The sequence below is a fragment of the Bombus impatiens genome, unplaced genomic scaffold (genome assembly GCF_000188095.3).
Source record: "Bombus impatiens unplaced genomic scaffold, BIMP_2.2 scf_0217, whole genome shotgun sequence".
NCBI lineage: Eukaryota > Metazoa > Arthropoda > Insecta > Hymenoptera > Apidae > Bombus > Bombus impatiens.
Window position 1 is genome coordinate 435,790 of NT_176636.1, and position 20,493 is coordinate 456,282.

The window sequence follows — 20,493 nt, forward strand, 5'->3', positions numbered from 1 at the left end:
GGTGAAATGGGTTCAGTCAATTGAACTGTGTTGGTCGCGACTTAACGGGTTGAAGCTTTAATTTAAGATGCAAGATTTTCAACGAATTTCTTATCGAATACACGTAAGGAGGAAAAGTACATTATATATTTCTCCTGTGTTTTTTCTTTTTCTGCAGAATTTTGCAAATATAATAAACTACGTAGGTGTAATCGTTAGAGAGGCTGTTTATGTTCTGATAATATTTACGTGTGGCATGATCATGTATCTTCTTTTTTGTAATCGTGAAGAGATCTAATGTAGAAGATACGAACGGTACAGAAAGAATTATTTGTTGATAAAATATTGTATTACATAAAAAAGATTGGAATAACGAAGTTGAGTAATCTTTAATTTTTCAAAGGTTTTCCAAATAATTAACATTTAGACGTATAGACTATAGAACACGTATAAATTGATCTCCTGACGTAACTTTTATATATAGACTCGATAGAATCTCAAAACTGTAAAACACGGATATAATTTACTGCGATTATTGCGTTCATTATATATTTGTTTAGAAATAGAGTAGAAGGATAGAATCGTTATTTGTTAAAATGCTTATAAATTTATTTTAAAAAGAAAGTTCGTTAAAACCAATAAAAAGCGTTGCAACTGCTCGATAATAGTAACTTCGTAAATGCATATTAAAACACCATAGGTAGTTTTATATAAGAAAAATTATGAAGACAATGGTTAAAAATGTTTAAGTATTAAATTTAATGTACGTTGAACTAAACATTTGTCTGTAATAAGTGATCTTACCTAAAAATCAAATATTCGATCAAACAGCAATAGCTGTAAAATTATTAAATACAACTCTGTACTTATGTTTCGATAATGTTTAAAAAATGCAGTTCACAACAGCATTGATCAATTTTGTTAAAATATATTTACAAGACATTCGCCTATGGGCTTAGGTAGGCTCTAAGTATAGTCGTACTGTTCGACGTTGGCGATAATCGAGGACAAAATTCACCACCGAAGGTATTGGTTACTCGATCAGAGGATCAAAATTTTCTTCGTCGACGAAAAGAACAAAAGGTAGAAAAAAACTGTGGACGACCTACCTGTGTAACTGGCAAGGTAGTTCTGCACAGACATCGGCAATTTATAGGCACCGATCGCGTGCGAATTCCCAAGGAATCCCATGGTTTGCAGAGAGACCCAGAGAATCGCCAAGGTAGCCACGGAACCCGCCATTAGTCCTCCAGCTGCACAGAACCAAACGATCTTTCGTTATTTATTTGCTGCAAAAACTTCTTGACCGATGATTCAACGCATATACGATCGTATTTACAAAACTAACTGAAAACACTGCTTTTTTTTTATTGCGAAAATACGTTGCAAAATGGTCAGTCGAGTAATTTCGTGCAACAGGGTGTTTACATTTAGACCAATAAATCTCGTTTATTGCAATAGCTTAATAGTTTAAGGTTCGTTGTAGAGATTAATTGATCGATTGGTTGAAACGGTTCTGGCAAATTGCCGTTCTTATGAGATTGTCACTGTCCAGTTCTTCTGTATTTCGTAGACGTGATTCGATTGAACGTATAATTTCAGCTTGACAATCGTATGTTGAGATTGCGCGCAGATATTTTTTATATACGCGATATAAAGACCAATGTCGTCAAAAGTTAATTGAATTCGCAAAATATATTAATAACTACAGTTTTAGAAATTACTTACTTCGTCTCCCTTTTCTTTTTTGTTTAAGATAAGGAAATAAAGATTGAAGGGGCATTGACGTCATTGATAGTGAGGTTATCAAAAGATGTACGCCGCTTAATTCTGCGTAAACACGTACGCACGAAGCGAAACTCGAAGCTGTCGGCATAATTATAGAATCTTATTTTCTATATTAATTTTCAGTTGTTACGAGCTCCAATGAGCGTCTTTTTTTATAACATATGATAAGAGACTGAAATTATACGTCAAAACTTGATCATCAAATACGCTATAAATATCAAGCAAAATAGGCGACACGAACAAAATGATCTCGATATGCTACCAATTCTGTGGCTCAAATAGTCAGACGAAACCTCGAGGTTCGATCTGTCTGTCGAATTGAAACGCTCGAAGATCCTATCGATTAAAAAAATTAAATTGTCAATCCGTTTTATTTAAGATTATCTTGCGTCTACTATTATTCTATCTAGTTGCTACGACTTGCTTGTAAATATATAAATAGGTTTAAAAAATTAAAGAGAAAAACAAATCGTTATCAGATTTCTTATCAACGCCACGATGATGTACATAAAGTTTTCGTTTACAAGAAAATATAAACAAAAAACGATAGTAATTCTGGAAATGTTACTTACGACTTTTGAAATGAACCGTGCAAACACCTTCGTGATGAAACCATAAATGATTGTATAAAACGACCGGTTACTTTGAAACATACAGATTTCCTAAGACATCAAAGTCTTCTAATTTATTTAAGTTCGCCAAACTCGTTCAAACGTTCGCTGTTTCCACTAGCGATGATTTTCAAAGAAAAGAACGAGACGCGCACACTGCTACGCCTCTACTGTCAATTTTGTTCGCTTTACTATTCACATAAAATCGATGCATCGACTGTCTAGCCGGCTTGTTTTCCTAGAACTACCATTGGAACATTTTTTTCTTTTCTATTTATACCATAGAGAAGATCGACGTGTAAGATTTATGTGTTTGATTACACGTTTATCAGGAAAGTGTAGGTTCGAGATTTGTGAGATAAATACTGCGTTTATTTTCCAGTGGAGCATTTTTCATGCCACGTTATTTCCAAGACTACGCAGTCCGATTCCTAATTGCACAGTTTCTACGTTCTTGATACTTCCTTGACTTTAATGACGCTTCATAATCGACATACATACGAAACAACAATCGCAAATCTGTGGCGCCTTTATTCTATTTGCGTCCAGTATTTTGCTAATGTATTTTCATAGCTTCGAGCCGTTACACATCCTATTATTTTCCATCTTTTCATTTATCTTCCTGCCGTTTCGTAATCTACAGGTGATCCGACTCGAACGAAAATAGAATCCGAGCAACGTGTTACGATTATAACGCTTCCAAATTGTTATAATTGCGACTACGATAGAATCGTGCTGGGATGATGATATTGATAACATTACCGATCAATGATTCATTCACGAGTGACTACGTGATTAGCATAATATGCATATACAAAAGGTTAGAACGATAAGTGTACAAATGCAGTCGTACAGAATCATATATGTACGTAAGTAGAATTTTTGGCAATAATTATTTAGAAGTATCATCGCCTCACCGATTTGTGGATTTTTTAATATCTTCTACAGATCAACATTTTCAACAATTTTTTCCCGCGCATATAATTCCCCGCTCAGCCTTAGTCTCCGAGATATTCATGAAAATATTTTTGCGTTGTAACCTTGATACGCGTTGGATGTCGCTTAGGTTTGGGTTAGACTTATCTACAGACATAATTACATATACACATTATATGCCTGGGTCGCGATGAATTTACATATCTCAAGTTTCAATTTGTGAAAGGCAGATAAGAAAGAAATGCGACTGTAGTTAACGTTGCCTCGTACCTAACCCGAACTTAATCCGATATACATCATTATGCTGGCTAGCGGTTAAAAAAGTTTTCATGTAATTTCCATCCGGTAATTTCAAGTGAAATGAAGAAGCCCGATGACCTCTGTGACCTCCTTGATTTAAGTTTAGGTTAAACTTTTTACTCCGCTCGAATATCCATTATGCGTAACTAAAAATCTTCTCTTGACTCATTCTGTGTTTACAGACAGATTGAAACGCGAGATTGTAAACTCATGGCGTTGTAAACACGTAATATAATCATGCCGGGTATCTACATAAGTCTAATGGAAACCCTAAACGGCACTCAACGCGCATCAAAGTAAAGATATCAAAAATATTTTCATGTATATGTGGAAAGTTGTTGAAAATGTTGATTTCTACGACATATTCAAGAATCATCGAAGTCGGTGAGGTTCTAAATAATTGCAGAATTTTTTTTTATATAATTTATAGATACTTTAAATGTTTACGCGCTTTCGACACTTTCGTCATAATATTTATGTATGTCTTAAAAAAACAGGAAATGTTCTACAACCGCATACTGATCTTGAGAAAGACGAAGAAACATCTCGAAACAAATAAAAATCTAAAATTATTCCCTTCGATTTTCACTGTCGAACGTGGTGCGTGGCAATAAATTGTATTTTACATATAATGTTTGAAGAACAAAAGAAGTGTTGAAGTTTAACGCTAAACCAATTATCCAATGTATCTTTCATTTCATATCTTCAAAGTAAATACTTTTATGTCGATTTGTATTTACTAATACCTAAACAATACAAGAATACTCGTATTATATCTTTTACGATATACTGGAACAATGTGTATTTTTCAACCTACTGATATCGCTGCTATCATCAAGATATCAATTATCCTAGAATGGAATTAACCCATTATAAAACCAGAGCGGAATTTACCATTCAGCCGTATTATGTATATAAATTGCACACAATAAGCATCGATCAATAATCGATAACACGCACCGATGAAACGTATCTGCTCGTTATACTTGTAGCGATAACACGGACAAATCTGAACGATTATAAAAATAAAAAGAAACGATTATAAAAACGAAAATAAAAAGAACGATTATAAAAATAAAAAAAATAAAAAGAAAGTATAAAATTTATCATTTTTCGTAAAACATCGATAGAAAACGATATTGACATAATGGATTACTTTCATAGGTATGGATCTACTTGATGATTTTGTCTTCTTATTCAGATCATACGGATGCTAATTCACGCATTTGCGTAGACAACTTGCACGGTTTTCACTTTCACTTTATACTTCACGGTTCTAACGTCTGGCTCTCACTACTCTTGTATAGCAACAACTACTTTTTCTAGGACAGCCACAGCTGGTAAGATTGAAATAACACGTTCCGTGTACGAAGAAGATGTAAAAAATGTAGAATAAAGGTTAGACATCTTCTCGTGCGAACGCCTAAACGCCTTAAGTCTTTCATAAACAATTGACAGATAAAAGTAAATTTTCTCCGAAGAAAGAAGGCAAATATTGAACTTCCGTGACTATGAATGAGCTACATTACAAATTCTATTTTCTTATTCTGCCACGCGTTAAACATAGGAAAAATATATGATTGCGATGAATGGGTACGAAGAAATGCAAACCAAATCCTATTTCTAAGCCAAAATAAACCAAGATACATACATCGGACGTAAATTTGAAACGTTACGTGTAACTGGTACCGATTCAATTTCGATATCTCGCTTCTCTTTCAGGAAATAGCAATCTTTTACTGGAACAGCGTTATAAATAAGCGTAAATTGAGCATTTTCCAGAATGAACGATCTAGCTGTTTCTTTAAGATAGAATTCCAAAAATAGTTTAACATAAATACCATAATCCAGATGAAAGAGCAGTGAAAAACCTGAAATCAACCATCTTCTATCTCGCTACTATCGCTAATACTGTTCGCTACTATAGTCATTTCGTAAAACGCAAGTAAAATATCAAAGATCTCCGCCGTACGTATACATCCAAATTATTATCTAATCGCCTCTATTTTCCTGTTCGTGCCAATGTAAACTCTGAAAACATGTACCATGGACCATGCACCATGGTACTTCTGAAGGAAACTATATTCGATCCTTTTCCTTCTCTCCTATCTCACTCTTTAAACGCAGATATATCCTTATCGTTAAAATAACTTTTCAACGAAAGTAGTCGGGTTTAAATTTAGCATTGTCATAGTACAGAATGATTCATTCGAGGCTACGCACCCTCGCCCTCACGAAAACAAAAATAGAGTCGAACTCGGAAGTGCTGTTTGGAATCGAGCCACCCTGTACCTCCGCGTTTCGATTCACAACACGGGACGGTCAGAAAAGTGACTCACGAGCCAGATACGATTAGGCAGACTCACCTTTCGTTCTTTTCGTCGGTTGCCCCGACCTTTAAGAAAATTTCGCGAGATATTTATAACTTGCGAGATGCCTCGTATTCCAGTAAAACGCGATCTCCACGCCTGTTTCCCGTCAAACGTTTTAAAATCGAGTCTCGTTACGTCATAGCACCTCGTGTTACAGCGAGTAAATATTGAAAATATCTGACAATAATTGCGTTATAACGAACCACAAGCTCTATGCATACAGTTACCGTTTTGCTATTAAGTAATTTACATTAATTCCCGAGATGGTATTGTATAACGCATTTGAGATAACTCGTTTGTATTGCTCGACACATCGAATCCAGCGTATTCTACGACGTATCCGGCGTGATGAATATTGAACAACAACCGGCACAAATATTTTTCTTACATGCAAATTACCGAACCGAGCTGAACCGTCATAATCTCTTTATTCATTCGTTTTCCTTCTTTTATCATACTTCGAAAAAGTTTGTAATTCGATCACTATTAAACATATAGAATGTGTTGAAAATTCGAAGTTCCAAGGATAAACGAACAAACAAATGTAATGCCTACTTGATATTACTACATCTTGCAATTATTCGTGTCACGTAAAGCCTCAATCATGTAATTACTTTGAGCAACACTGCTGTTGTAGTACTTGACGATTCGTTCATTAAACGTAATAAAAATTATCTTCATTTGCTTGAAATATTAGTAACGGATTTTTCATATTTTTTATTATCTACAATTACTATAATCGCCCATTGAAAGAGATATTGTATGTTTACCTTGTATGAATAGTATTGTACGTGTATCTAGATTTCTATATAATCTACTAAAGATACTTATTCTTTTGAACAGAGCACTTCTTATTCCTATACAGATAAGAACTACGTATTATCCAAGTACAAAAAATATCTAAAGCTTGAGAAAAGGATCAAGCAAAACAAACGATACTATGAAGTAGATTACGATTGGAATAGATCTCACGTTTTAATGATATCAACAGGGAAATACGCAAGATAATTGAAAACAGTAATTTGTTAGGTTCGAATGAATAATTACGTACTATCGCTGACTAGCTTTTGAATATTAATATTAAGAGAAATTAATTTTCAGAATCATTGGAAATTTCTAAAAAATGCAATGGAAGAATACATACCTAGTCGAATAAAAACAAGTCATAGGTAACGTGGTAAAGACCACCTGTTAAGATATTCTTTTCATTGCATGTCTGTGTATCGCATTGAAATTGCTTGGCTACATATTTACTAATGCAAAATGAACGTCAGGAGTATTACAAAATTTTTTGCTTAAATATCTTCTCCTATATACTTTTTTCATATTTCAAATTATATTCTTGCACATGCGTATATATAATAATGACAGACTGCACATATTTTTCATTCAACATTTCATTAATTTATATGGTCTGTACGTTGTAAAATTAATACTTAAAACATTTTGTCTTTACTACTGCTTCGTACCAAAATAGATATTTCATGGATAAAATATTTAGTCGTTTCTACAGTTCATCTTGTAAAAATATTTTGCAAATCTTTTACACTACTCCGCATTTCTTTTACCACATTTTTCTGTTATCCAATAGTGTACACCAATAAATTTCTTCCTACGTATTTTATTTTTCTCCAAAATTATTTTCACTCTCTGAAAATAACATGGCAATTCACTTCTCGGCTGAGTGTTCCACTTAATGGCAACATGTCACTGTTTTTATTACGTTTAAACTAGTTAAACAGATAATTAAAAAGATTGTTAAATAGTCAGCTAATTTTGAAACAGTTCAATAATTAGATAATTTTAAGACAGATAGTCAAATGATCGTAATAGAATATGTTATATCTCATACTGAATTAAGCAAAAGATTTCAATTTTATTGCGTAATTAGTCACAATATTTTCCTGCGAGTGAGTCATACGAGTCAAAGATCTTATTTTCTACGTCATATTTCGTATTACGTTAAAATCCTACAGCCATAACATTGATAAACAATCGAGTGTTTTAAAAATTCGTAGCTTGACCTAGATAACACCGCTGATAAGAGCAATCAATATTACTATTCATTTTCATCCAGCAGGCTTACGTCTTAATACGTATTCGACATATTCTAGATAAATTGATATTCCATTTTTACTTGTTATAACAACGTAAGTCATACTGATAGCCAATTTACCATTTTGGTGACTTGCATTCAATAATATGATGGCAGTGATTGTTAAAATAACGTAAGCGCAAGATGAGTGTAAATTGTGAAGAGTGCAATTCCCTAGAAAATAATTATATTCTATACAAATGCCATATTGCTAAGAACTATGTCTCAAACCGCAAGAACTATCTACACTGGTTACACCTGTCTGAATTTCTTCACGCAAGAAGCATACTGAAGTCATAATTTAAAACTTGAAATAAGAGCATCGATTGATTTGGCCGCAGCTAAGATCTATACGCTTTGGCCATCTCCTTTGGTATCTCCTTTTAGATCTGCGGAAATTTCTGTTTCCTGGTTAATTTTATGACCTTGCTATGTATATACATATATCTTTCGCCGATAGTACCTAAAATGCTATTTACAATTTTCGTTCGTTTTTGCATTAAAGGCCGCAAAAGAATCACTAAGAGCCATACAAATATCTTATATGCAGTACAATACATACTATGTATGTATATCGGCTAATAAGAATCGTTTATGATCGTCGGATATGAAAAATGTGAGTAACACAACATTACCGGACACGTGATCCATGGGCTTCTCCAATCCATGCATCGTATAGGCCCAACGATTGTTGTCAGCCGGCACAACGAGGAACATTTTCAACACGCAAAAGCGAGACAGCTGTGTTCGCGTTAGAAACGATACTTTCCACACATTCAACGCGAACCTTTGATAATTCTCGCGCCAACACGAATCCGATTAATTACTCGACGAATTGAAAATATCTCTCTTTCGATACAATGTCAAGTTCAACGAATTAGAGGGATTTCGTTCATAAACTTTCTACGATAGATTCTCGTTGAAAGCTGCTCGTACAGGTGCGTTCACCTCTGACAACTCACACGAGTGAAAAAAATATTTGCGGACGCGCTGCGCTCATGAAAACTAGCTGCCGAAGATGAACCGAAGATTGAACGGTATACAAGTTGGCGAAGGAAACTGAACGCGAGCACGACACCGCGCTGCAGACTGCACAATTCTCTCTATCGTCTCTCTCTTTTCTATGTTGCCCCCTCTCATGTGCCCGCTTACCACATTCAGAATCTTACACACTCTCAAAGTGTTCCATCTTTCTCATTCACACTCCATACGAGCGTCTCTCTCTCTCTCTCTCGCTCCTTCAGAGTTTCTATACGTTGGACTACACGAGAACGTTTCTTACAGTGGATTAATGTGAAGCTCTTTCATTTGTCGAAAGCAACGCATCTAGTTAAACGCTCGTCTTGCTCCGAAGTTCATATATTTATGGGAATTTTGTCCTTTTTTTCCTTCGCGAAACGTTCAATACTCTCGCAACAGGCTCGCACTATTTTCGTTTCATTCGCTCGTACAGGCGCGCGTCTCTCTCTTGTTTGCTCGTTCAAGCGCGTGCATTAAGGTGTGTACACACTGATAAGATGACTGCACTATGCAAGCTTGTGCTCCTAAAAATAGTATAAATTATAAATCAAAAATTTTCTCACACTCTACGATGCTATTAGTTATAATGCATAATTGTATCCCGTTTAATGTTTCGTGCGATAGATAATGCAGGATTGTTTGCGCGTTATGTAACTGCGCATGTACCTTCACGACAAATTCATGGCATCCTCCTCTTACACTCAGCAACTTATGTGACTTTTTTGCTTTTTTCATTCTGCGTTCCATGCATTTAGACTGTCTTACTCTCACCTCCGTTGGTATACCGCACACGTTTATACTACGTACGTCTTTATATGCCTCTTTTTTTCCTAAGAAAAATTTCGTGCTCCTACTATCTTTCTTTACCTTAACGATCTTCGCAAGATCTATCTTGTATACAAAACCGTGCATAAATCTCTTTCAATTCTTCCTTAACCCCTCTCTCGCTCCCTCTCTCTCTCTCTCTCTCTCTCTCTCTCTCTCTCTCTCTTTCTCCCTTCTCATACACATACGTGCGCGCAAACGACACACGTACAATAACACAACCTTGCACATTTTATCATGCTTCCACTCGTTCGCTTGTGTACTTCGATTTCTTTCCTACGCACGGTACACGGCGATGATCAACTCCCACCACTGCTATACCTGAGCTCATCTATCTGTACGTTGCGTATTTCCATCTTTGTTTAACTACAATCTCTTGATTTTTCTATTGCTTTCTCCCTCGTACATACATTACGGTACAACATAAATTTTCCGTCTTCGTTTTGCTAGCGCTAGTCATTCTCTTGATTTTACGACTTGCCCGTGTAAGTGTGTATGTGTTTACTCGCTCGCTCGTTCATTCGCCAGACCCCACTATCAGGATAGGGTCACCTTATTCGGTCGAAGAAAAAGACTTCTATCACTCGATGAACACGTGCTCGTTCGGCTTCCCCACCGCTCGTTTCTCGCTGCATGCCAACTCGTAAGCGTGTTCCAGCCGTTCCAGGTTATCGCTGGCCGATTCTTCGTCGCATGATTTTCTGTTTACTAAACGGGGATGTGGAAACACGTGTTCCGTATGATATGACGTCTTCGAAAAACGATTCGAATCCCTAATAATTGAGAATATTCTCGCGTGTCATCGATCGATGTTGGGTACGCAAGTAAAGTAGCGATAGTCGATATCTTTCTTGCTTCGTGAAATTGAGAGCGGCTTTCACGTGGTCGTTGTTATTGCGACTTCTCGAGTTTCAGCTTAGCTGAAGCACTCGAGTTTTTATAAACTTAATAGTTTATCGGTTTTTGTTTGAAAACAAAGTCGTGAAAAATTACAACTTCCATAAGTTATCTTTCAACATGACACGAAATCAAAAGTTTGCTGGTAAATGTTTGTTGGTATGCTTTCAATTTGTGCGAAAATACCGTTAAACGCAAGCTGACCATTCATTCTTTCAGTTAGAAATTTGTTTGCGTTCGACTGATGAATTGAAAATTTCTTGAGTCCCGTTAGAAACAAGAATTTGTATATTCACGACAGTTACTGGCAATAAATCGTTGATTTATAATAAATGGAGGATTATTCATCGTGGTCAGATGACCATTAACCTCCTACGCCCTGTATTAAATTTATTTCGTTGCAACGTAAATTCCTAGAAAATTTTTCAGCAGAAATACATATTTCAGATTCGTGCAGAAATGTTAGCATTGTCCTGTATTCAATTATCATAAATCGATTCACTTCTCTCATGATTTCCTTAATTTCCCATATTTAAAAATACATACATGTTTGTTTGAAAAGATGTTTGCATTCAGTGCAAAATTCACCGAGGCATTTATGGATACAAAAGGTAGACGATATTGTAAATCCAGGAACTCTATCTCTGTCTATAATTGTCCTTTTTCTTATCTGTAAGGTACCCTCCAAACCCTTAAACCGTATATGGCACGTTTATGGATCCTACCAACAACCCAGTACTTTTCCACTGCTTTCACTGTGGCCTTCCTGTCCTGCGCAGTACCGATATTTACACAAGGGAACAACATGTAGATAGACGAATAAATACCTATTATATAAATCGATGTATTAGGTTGTCCCAAAAGTTCCCAAATAATATAAGTCCCACAAGTATTATAAAACAAAACATGTTGTGTACCTATTATTTCCTTACAAAACCTACTACTCATTCTACATACGATACAATGGTTACAGTCAATAGTAAATAATAAATCTAATATTTCTTATTTCGATCTTATTATACTCTTCTTGTACAAGATTGATAGATTGTGCTATTTGTTACGTGAAAAAAAAATTGTTTTGTAAAATTACTTCTCGTATACATTATACGTGTATTTTAATAATTATACATAGATAACCTAATATTGCAGAAAAACGTGTGATATTTATTAAAGAAAAATTTCGTTTACGAAAATCGAAAAATATATGATGATTGAACTATTATCGTTGGGCTGTCACACGAATTAAGAATAAGGATTAAGGACTGTGTTACCGGATCAATGCGTCTAATGGACGAGCGCAGTTATAAGTAAGAGAGTGTTAAATCAATTGGAACTGAAATAAGTACAGTCATGAATCACGAGTGTATCTATCAATTGAACTCTTGGTACAAAGGCTACGGCAATGACGTTCAATTAAGAAAATTGAGAAATTTATGGAATCGTTGGTCAAGAGTATTTGTAATCAAACAAGAACAACAACTAGTTTAACGGAAGTTCATACTCAAACTGTAAATGAATTTTATAAAAGCATATCCTACGTTTCGTTACTTGAAAAACGAGACTATTTCATTTTGAAAATATCGTCATTTGATATTTTAAAAGTTATCCTTGAAAATATCATAAAACGTTTTCGCATGTACTCGCGAGATCGTTATACCGCTTTTAGGACTCCTCTTGGCACTTCCTTCTTCGATAACTTATTAACAGTCGAAATACAGAGAACGACTAAGATCCACCGAATGCAAAGAATATGTTATGAATATGATCAATTTTATCTCGAAAATTATATGTACATTTGAGAGATTTACCAATTAATTTTAATTCTTTGCGTTAATTTTTTATATTCAATGGAAGTCTACTTTCTGTGAAAGCGATATCTGAAATAGAAATCTTGCACATTTTCCGTTCGAATAACCTAGCTTCTAATCCCACACCTATTAATATTAATAGGGAAATTACAGCGACATCAAAATCGATGACTGAAAACTGAAACAACTATGTGGATTACGTGATCTCCTTTATCGACGTGAAATTTTCTATAAAAATGATCAAATCAACTTTCATTTCTCGAATTTCACTTCAAACAATTTATATAATGAAAATAAATTGTAAAAGTATACAGATTTCTATCGGGTTGATTCTGTTTCGATTTTTCAACGCTTCTCAACGACTCTCGTGATTCTAGACTCTTCGAAAAAATTGAGAATTATTATTATGTATTTTAAATCTTCAGTCAAAGATTAATATTGAACTTTATGTTTAAAACTTACATGTTTGCCCTTTCATATTATTAAACGAGACTTTTAACCTTCTGTTTCTGACGTCAAAACATCCTTATCGGAAGTTTAACGTCGGAGTATTGATTAGAAATTCGGAGCAAGTGCAGATGCAGCAACTTGATATTCCACGATCTGTGACCATTTCTGATCTCAGTAGCATACTTTTTATATATAAAGTTAAGATTTTAATTATTATGTCGAATAAATAAAACTAAAGTAACAAGGGTCGACTGATCGAATGTTATTGGTAATATAGGTATTCCTTTATCAATATTTACAGTGTAAGTTTTCGAGATTTTTTTATGTAAACATGTGCACGCGTTATTACCAAATATCTGATTTTTGTATATTATCATATAAATCCACGAAGATATGTTACGGTAAATAATTTCTAAATGTAGGAAGCTGTATTAATACGTCAAATACTATCAATTAATACTTAATGGTAGAATAATACATTAATACAATCAAATTTGAAATCTGAAGACGTATTTTAATGTAGCTAAAACTAAATAATTGAGAATATAAACTCACGCGTGACAAAAAGGATGTACGTAATTGAGACGTATATTTGAGCGTGTTTATTAAGAAGATTAGAATTTTATTGTTCCGATTGTAAGATGTAGTAAGGTACTAAACTTTGCCGTATAGGTTTCAGAACTCCTCGCTTCTAAACAAAGTTGTTTGAATACACGAAAGTCTGTTGACGTAGGAGAGATCAAATGTCAAACCCATAAATATCTTGAGTTAAATGCAAACGTTTTTTCTTTCAAGTAATTCTTACAAACTGATCTGTAGTAATACGTATATGAATGATAAAAATTAAGAAGAAAAAGTAAAAGAAAAAGAAAAAAAACGTTGTCCTATCAACAATTAACCGACATATCTTATCACTTAGTAACTAGTAACACTTTCTTGATTGCGACATGTTGACCAACCTTTTAAATGTTCACTATCCCTATAGTAAAGTTAAACATCGTAACATCTGCTTATGTCAATAAACGCAGACAATATACATACTCATTTCTATCCACATCCACTTGTCATTACGGTTACATCGATTCGAAAAAAGCTTTTAACGACTACCCGACCTACCGTCATAAAATTGCAATTTCGCATCTATCTATTTCCTTAATTATCTGTTTTATCACGTCATATTCTCCAAACCGGGAGAACGCTGTTTTAGAAATATACTTTCCACATAATCAAATTTGCACTATCTATAAAGTTTATATTAAACAAATATTCCAAAAATGACACTAAAAAATAGAATTAAAATTAGAAAAAGTGCTACACTTTGCGTATGAACGTAACGAAGTTTCGCGCTTTCAGTGTGAATTCTTTTTTTTAATGGTTGCTCCCACTTTCTGCATAATTCAATGGCTACGTTAATGGCGACATTACAACTAATCGTAACTTACCTAAATATGACTTCTTGAAATGATCGACTCGCAAGTTTTCATACAGGAAGGTGAACACGTCCACGCCCATTTTTCCGTTTGAAAATAGAATAGTTGGGCTGCTGGAGCCCTACGCTAATTTTAACTTTTTGGAAAATTGGCGAACAACAACAGAGCTAATCTTCCGTGCGATCGATAAAACGTTTTTCGGACGCGACTCGAAAATTCTTGACCACTATTTACCAACTGATTACTGGACTAATTATTCGGAACGGTCGATAGGAAAGAGAATCGGTAAGTGACAACCAGAGGAACGTTGAATTTAAAAAATAAATAATCAACAAACTCTCACAGATTGGGCGTGCTTCCTGTACGATCGACTACCCGAATTCGACTCTCCCGGTGGAATACTGCTAATCCCCTCTACCCCGCCGAGAACGTCCTCCTGCAGGGCGCATGCGCTTGTCCCTATGGAACTACAGTATGCGTCTATGTTCATGCGTACCAACAATAACAGGCCATTGTGCAGACGGCGATAAATGTTCGATTCGATTTCTCGTTTCGCAGGCTTTCAAACGGATTAATTAGGTACGTTAAAACGCGAACACTTGCAAACGATCGTACTAGCGATGACTTTAAGCAACGATTAAAGTCTTGCATTGTGGTAAAATTGAAACTTGCATTATGGAAACTTGAAATGAAATCTTGCAATTTAAAATTTGGTAATGTCAATTTGATAATGTCAATCATAGAACAGTGTTTATGGATTCTTGTCGAACTAAAAGCGTTTAGAAATCGATTTGTTTTGTTGTTTGCCTGACACAGTTTGAAGCGGTTCGAACGCATCGCTAATTGTAAAGCATCATGGACCATGACTTATTTAATAGAGTTGAGGATCGCATTTTAACTACAGTATTAAACTTGTAAAGAGCTCAAATGTTGTTTATTAATTTCAAGACAAACTTCGTTTAAAAGGTATTCTAATTTCTTAAGAACTCTTCCAATTTAAATACAACAATCACGTCAACAAAATTTTTTTACAGGACTTCAAGGTCAGAGTTGTTTTCTGGAGAGAGTAAGATTTGTAGAATATACGCTTTCGTGCGACAATAATCTATTATGTATTTGAAAACAGAACTTTTTATGCGTTAACTCTTCGTGAAGTGTTTAATTGCACTATTCTATGTAGATAACTTAAGTCTGCGCGTCAATTACAAGCAACAGAATCAGAAAAAACGTAGAGAAAAAACAGAAATATCCGTACTATGCGCTATGGCCTACATTCTATTGAAACGTCTGACTAAATGAAAAATTCGCATTCCTCGGTGAAATTTCCATTTTGTTCGAGTTCCTGCATTTCTCGAATTCCTTCCATACGATTGTAAAAATGAAAAATATAAGTTCGCTATTTTCCAGGTGGCGTGCTTGTTGTAGTGCAGAGGATAGTTCGAACGAAAACGAACCACGATTGTTCTACCTGTATTGCTCGTTCTTCCACCTCGTCATGAAAGCCAGTAAAAACCGTACAGTGGGGAGCGGAATAGCGAACTCGGCCGTTTCCCTAGGAAGGTAGGGGAACGGGAGGAGACGAACCATACGAAGATCGTACGGAATGGTTATCCGTCACGCGTGTATCACGTGCTCGTTCGACCGGCCGGCATCTTTACCGTTTCTTGTCTGCATCCATCGCTGAATTTCTTGTGCGCTCAAACGAAATTTTCAAATCTGCCTTGTTTTTATCGAAACGCACGAAAAAGGTCGAACGATTGATAACGGTTGTTTAAATAAAACTATATTCGAGGTAATTTTTTAGTATGTACATAATTTGAAAAAGCGTGCGCGTTCTATTTCTAACGAACCTTGAGATAACCAAAATTCAGATACATATTGCAAATATAGACATCGTAGTATAATCATAACCACCAGTACACCGACGACTGACTCATGGTTAACGAATTCCTTTTCTGTATCTGAGTTTAAATCTAGTTTTTTTTACAATGCCATTCTGTCGTTAAGGTTGTCACGTAGTCAAACTCGAAAATGGTATCCCGCTGGGGGTAACCATCCACGTGTTATTTAGCAATTAAGTTAGAAAAGTTTACCAAATGTTTAGCTGGACAAATTGTAAAGTACAAATTAAATAAACAAAAAAGAAGGTTGTCACCGGTCAGCTGATCATTAATGAAATAGATATATATATAAAATTGACTTTTTGGTAATTAATTTGACGTTGAAATTTTATCATTATATATATATATCTTATAATAAACTTTACCGAGTTGCAAAAATAACATAGAAAATAAGCTTCTGATTTATCTCGTGTATTATAAATCTGTATAACATATTTCTACAGGAAAACACGTACGATAATATGTGCATATTTAGTCATCTATGTCGAAGTTGTATCGACGTTTACTTTTAAAAACGTTATGTAAAGTACACTGCGTGTAACTACTTAACAAGGCCAAAAGATTACGGCAGTATCATAGCGAGGAACTTTAGATCGAGTTCAGAAGAAGCTCGAAGAAATATAGTTGCGATTAGCTAATCAGTGCGGTTTACGACTGTCACAAGACATTTCCTGCTTGTACATTGTAAAACTGGCACGTGACAAATATTACAAACACATAGCTCAAGCCGTTTTATTATTGTTCGTTCGTCATAGCTGAGATCTATTCACCTTGCATAACGTGTTGGTATTTTCCGATTTTTAGTCCATTGCGCAAGCCGTAAGATCTTGTGAAATTAAATCGTTTGAAAAATGAAACGATACAAGTATATTTCCAACTGATATTACGAAAAATGTAACGAACGCAAAACGAGATCTCAAGAAAAGACCAATCTACCTTAATCCATTTTTACACAAATATATTATTTAGGTAATAACGTCGTTCTTAAGAGACAATTAATAAAGAAGCATTATTTCCAAGCTTAAGATAAAGCTTTCTCGAAACTAAAGTTTTATCGTACATTTAAATGGGTTCGTTACAATGTCGTTTAACATGAATCATCAAATTGTGACGAAACTGTTATAAAAATTTTTCAATCGAATATTACGGTTGCTTACGTAGAGAACACATAACGGGAAATATGCCTATTAAGCGAATAGTTAATTGACATAAATGGAGAACTATCCTCTCTTCGATCGAACGATGTTTGCAAAGAATTCAGTTACTTCCAGGCACATGTTATATGCATTACGTCTGTTTAATCATTCTGTAACAAATACCGTAGGCTAGATGTATGTGTAGACGTTCACCGTCTACCTGGCCTTATTTTCAACCGCGTTATTTTTAGTAACTGGAACGGGTTAAACTTTGTTAATTTATCGATAATCATTTAATTTGACGAGAGAATGAAAACCTTTGACCAAATGTAGAATTTTATAATGCATCGATGTATCTGTTATTCAAATAAAAATTTCGACGGACAGTCAGATAAAATCTCTACGAGTTCGAATTTGTTTAATTATCATTTAAGAATATTATACGAGCATTAGCATCGCTGTTTTATTATTTCAGGTAAAATTAAGAGAGCAGATAATAATTGTAATAACCTTATCATGTATGCTCTTGCCGTTGTTTTCATTTGATTTCATTGAATATAATTATCATTGTTATTGCAAGATAATCAAGACTATTATCTCTGGGCCAATTGAGTCACCTTGTTAATTTCTAATAGAAGCATTATCGCATAAAACAATAAACAATTATCGTTGAAAACGAAGACTATGTTTATGTCTTATTGATACATCTCGTTGTTAAACTGGTAGAAACATCAGAATACTCGGATGTTTTCAAAGTACGAATTGACGCTGGCGGTAATGTATTCTGTTGTTTGCCCGCGTTTATCGAGAAGCATTCTGTTCACTATTGCATAACAATGTGCGATGACGACCGAGAAAATGCCATGAACGCGTCACCTATTATTTACAGCATAAAACTGAACACCATACTGCTCGTTCGATAAAAGCGAATACAATACTTTTAGCGGGAATATTTGATTTGAGAATGAATGCGAAAACGTATATTCGAACGTGATTGCGTGGAAATTCCACGTTCTAGGTCACCGAAGCCCAAAACAGGAAACAATCGAAGGAAAGTAATCCTTCCATCGAGTTATGAAAAGGTTGTACGAGTAGCGAAACGTGATTACAATCGACGATATAATTCGAACATTAATATTTTAAGCATCGCGTGATAAAAACGAAGTAACAGAAACAGAAACGTGACTAGAAATCATCTTTACAAGCTTTTGTACCCGTTCGATGGTTCTAGCTTCGATTACGATTCATTCGATCGTGACACGTCTTTCATCTACGGTATTGAACTTTACTTGACTTTCAGATCATTATTCGTAATTGTTCGTACTCTGATATCAAATCGACGTAGATCTTCGATTAAATCGACGTTACGAAATTTCTTTGCTTAAAAATAAATAAATTTTGGTTTACAAATTGAACTACACCCGTGAAAATGATTGTACAATATTATATAAATACGTTTCATCGTAAAAGACAAGACGATAGCGATGTAGAATTGTTTAAACGTGATTAATCGCATTATTCCTAAACAGGAGAACATAAGATATATCGTCATTCATAATGAAACTGTAATGTATCGTATTCCGTTATCAACGTTCACCGTTGCTTTACTGTTTTTTTAAAAATAACTATTAAATCTAGGTCACTCGACGATCACTGCAAAATTGATATTCGCATTCCTATTACCGCCCACGAATAGTCTAGCACGGTTTTGTCGCTCAGACATACAACTTTCTTCTCAACTTAAGAGGGATCTGCTTTCACCGACCGAAAAATTTGCCCATTAAAAGCCGCATTACGAAGAAACGATATATATCAAACTTAAAGCAAAGTCGAAAATTTAGTTCGTCGCGCTTTCTATAACCGGTATTGTGTTTCCTATGTCACCATCTTAACCAACCAAGAATGACAAATATTTTTGTACGATATAGGAACAGGTGTGTCACGAGCGAACACGCGGGTACATGATTCAACATCGTATACATACAATATAAAATATAAAGCAATATCGATCGCAAATAAACTTTTCTTGCACTCGGGACGAAATGGGGGAAAATCGGGACGAAATTTCAATCGCACATCGATGGACCGATCGAGAGGTGACAGGAGACGCGGATCGTCATCTTGTAATGTCGCGTAAAACTTACGATAATAAACAATACGACGACGATGATAATACGATACGTCGATAGTTCCTCTAAGTTTGTATAATTTCGATTTACCGCCAGGGGAGGATTTTTCAAAAGCGCGGGAAACATCCAGTCGATGGCGAATCGATCTAATCCGAGCAAAAGTGCCGAGGCGATCGCGTTAAAATTCAGGGACGAATTATAAAAAGGGTACTCACAGTCGTACGATAACGATGAGCTTTGAAAGGAAAATCTTGGCGATTGGTTCACGACGACGTGCTCATCTGCGCCACCGATTTCAGCCACCTTGATAAGCTTCTATTAGACTGCAGCTCGTATTCGCGCCACCTCTAGTGCGCCTCTGGCTGATCCTCGCTTTTCAACTGCAACTATATACGAAGACGAGCTCTATCGGCCAACAAGTGATTCTAGATAGCGGGGCCTCTGCCTGACACTCTCATTGGTTATTGGATCGTGTACTTACTCGTCTTTTAGCGTGATCGTCGCGGGGTCGTCGCTGGGTCGTCGCGGGGTCGTTCCGGGTCGATCTCCACCCCGGGTAGAAAGTTCATGTACATCGAGGAATTCAACGATCGCCTTACCATCCACGTTCATGGCTCTTCGTCTTCTGTTTGCGTACTTCCATACGGTAGTCGAACCCTTGTCGCTCGAACCATGCTAAGCTGGTGCTCGTGAGCGAGGGAGAGACGGTGAACTTGAACTTTGCTTCAGGATCTCGAGACTCGTTTTCGGCGATGTAACATGAAATAACATCAACTATTTTTTCGCTCGTTTGCTCGGTGGTACGAATCGCAGGGA

General features: G+C 35.5%; 1 protein-coding gene and 2 long non-coding RNA genes across 8 annotated transcripts in view; 2 read left to right on the forward strand and 1 right to left on the reverse strand.

The window, feature by feature from the left end:
• The window catches only part of LOC100742380 (peroxidase), a 33,806-nt gene extending 13,313 nt beyond the window's left edge, over positions 1-20,493 (reverse strand). The window contains exons 1-3 of one of the 6 annotated variants that reach the window (XM_012383441.3): positions 20,159-20,493; positions 19,893-20,063; positions 1,089-1,232 (exon numbers count right to left, since the gene is read on the reverse strand). In XM_012383441.3, coding sequence (XP_012238864.1) covers positions 1,089-1,221 — 133 coding nt within the window. In that variant the 5' untranslated portion in view covers positions 1,222-1,232; positions 19,893-20,063; positions 20,159-20,493. Of the gene's footprint in view, positions 1-1,088; positions 1,233-2,339; positions 2,517-8,716; positions 9,177-14,523; positions 14,912-19,892; positions 20,064-20,158 lie in introns of those variants that run through there. The other 5 variants (XM_012383440.3, XM_003488039.4, XM_012383439.3 and 2 more) reach the window with 5 other exon arrangements.
• Positions 4,675-6,677, forward strand: LOC112212544. Its single transcript, XR_002946366.2, has 2 exons — positions 4,675-4,778; positions 4,941-6,677. It is a non-coding gene; the product is annotated as an uncharacterized LOC112212544 (long non-coding RNA).
• On the forward strand, positions 15,008-15,811 carry LOC117151448. The gene is made up of 3 exons (XR_004461387.1): positions 15,008-15,090; positions 15,328-15,477; positions 15,546-15,811. It is a non-coding gene; the product is annotated as an uncharacterized LOC117151448 (long non-coding RNA).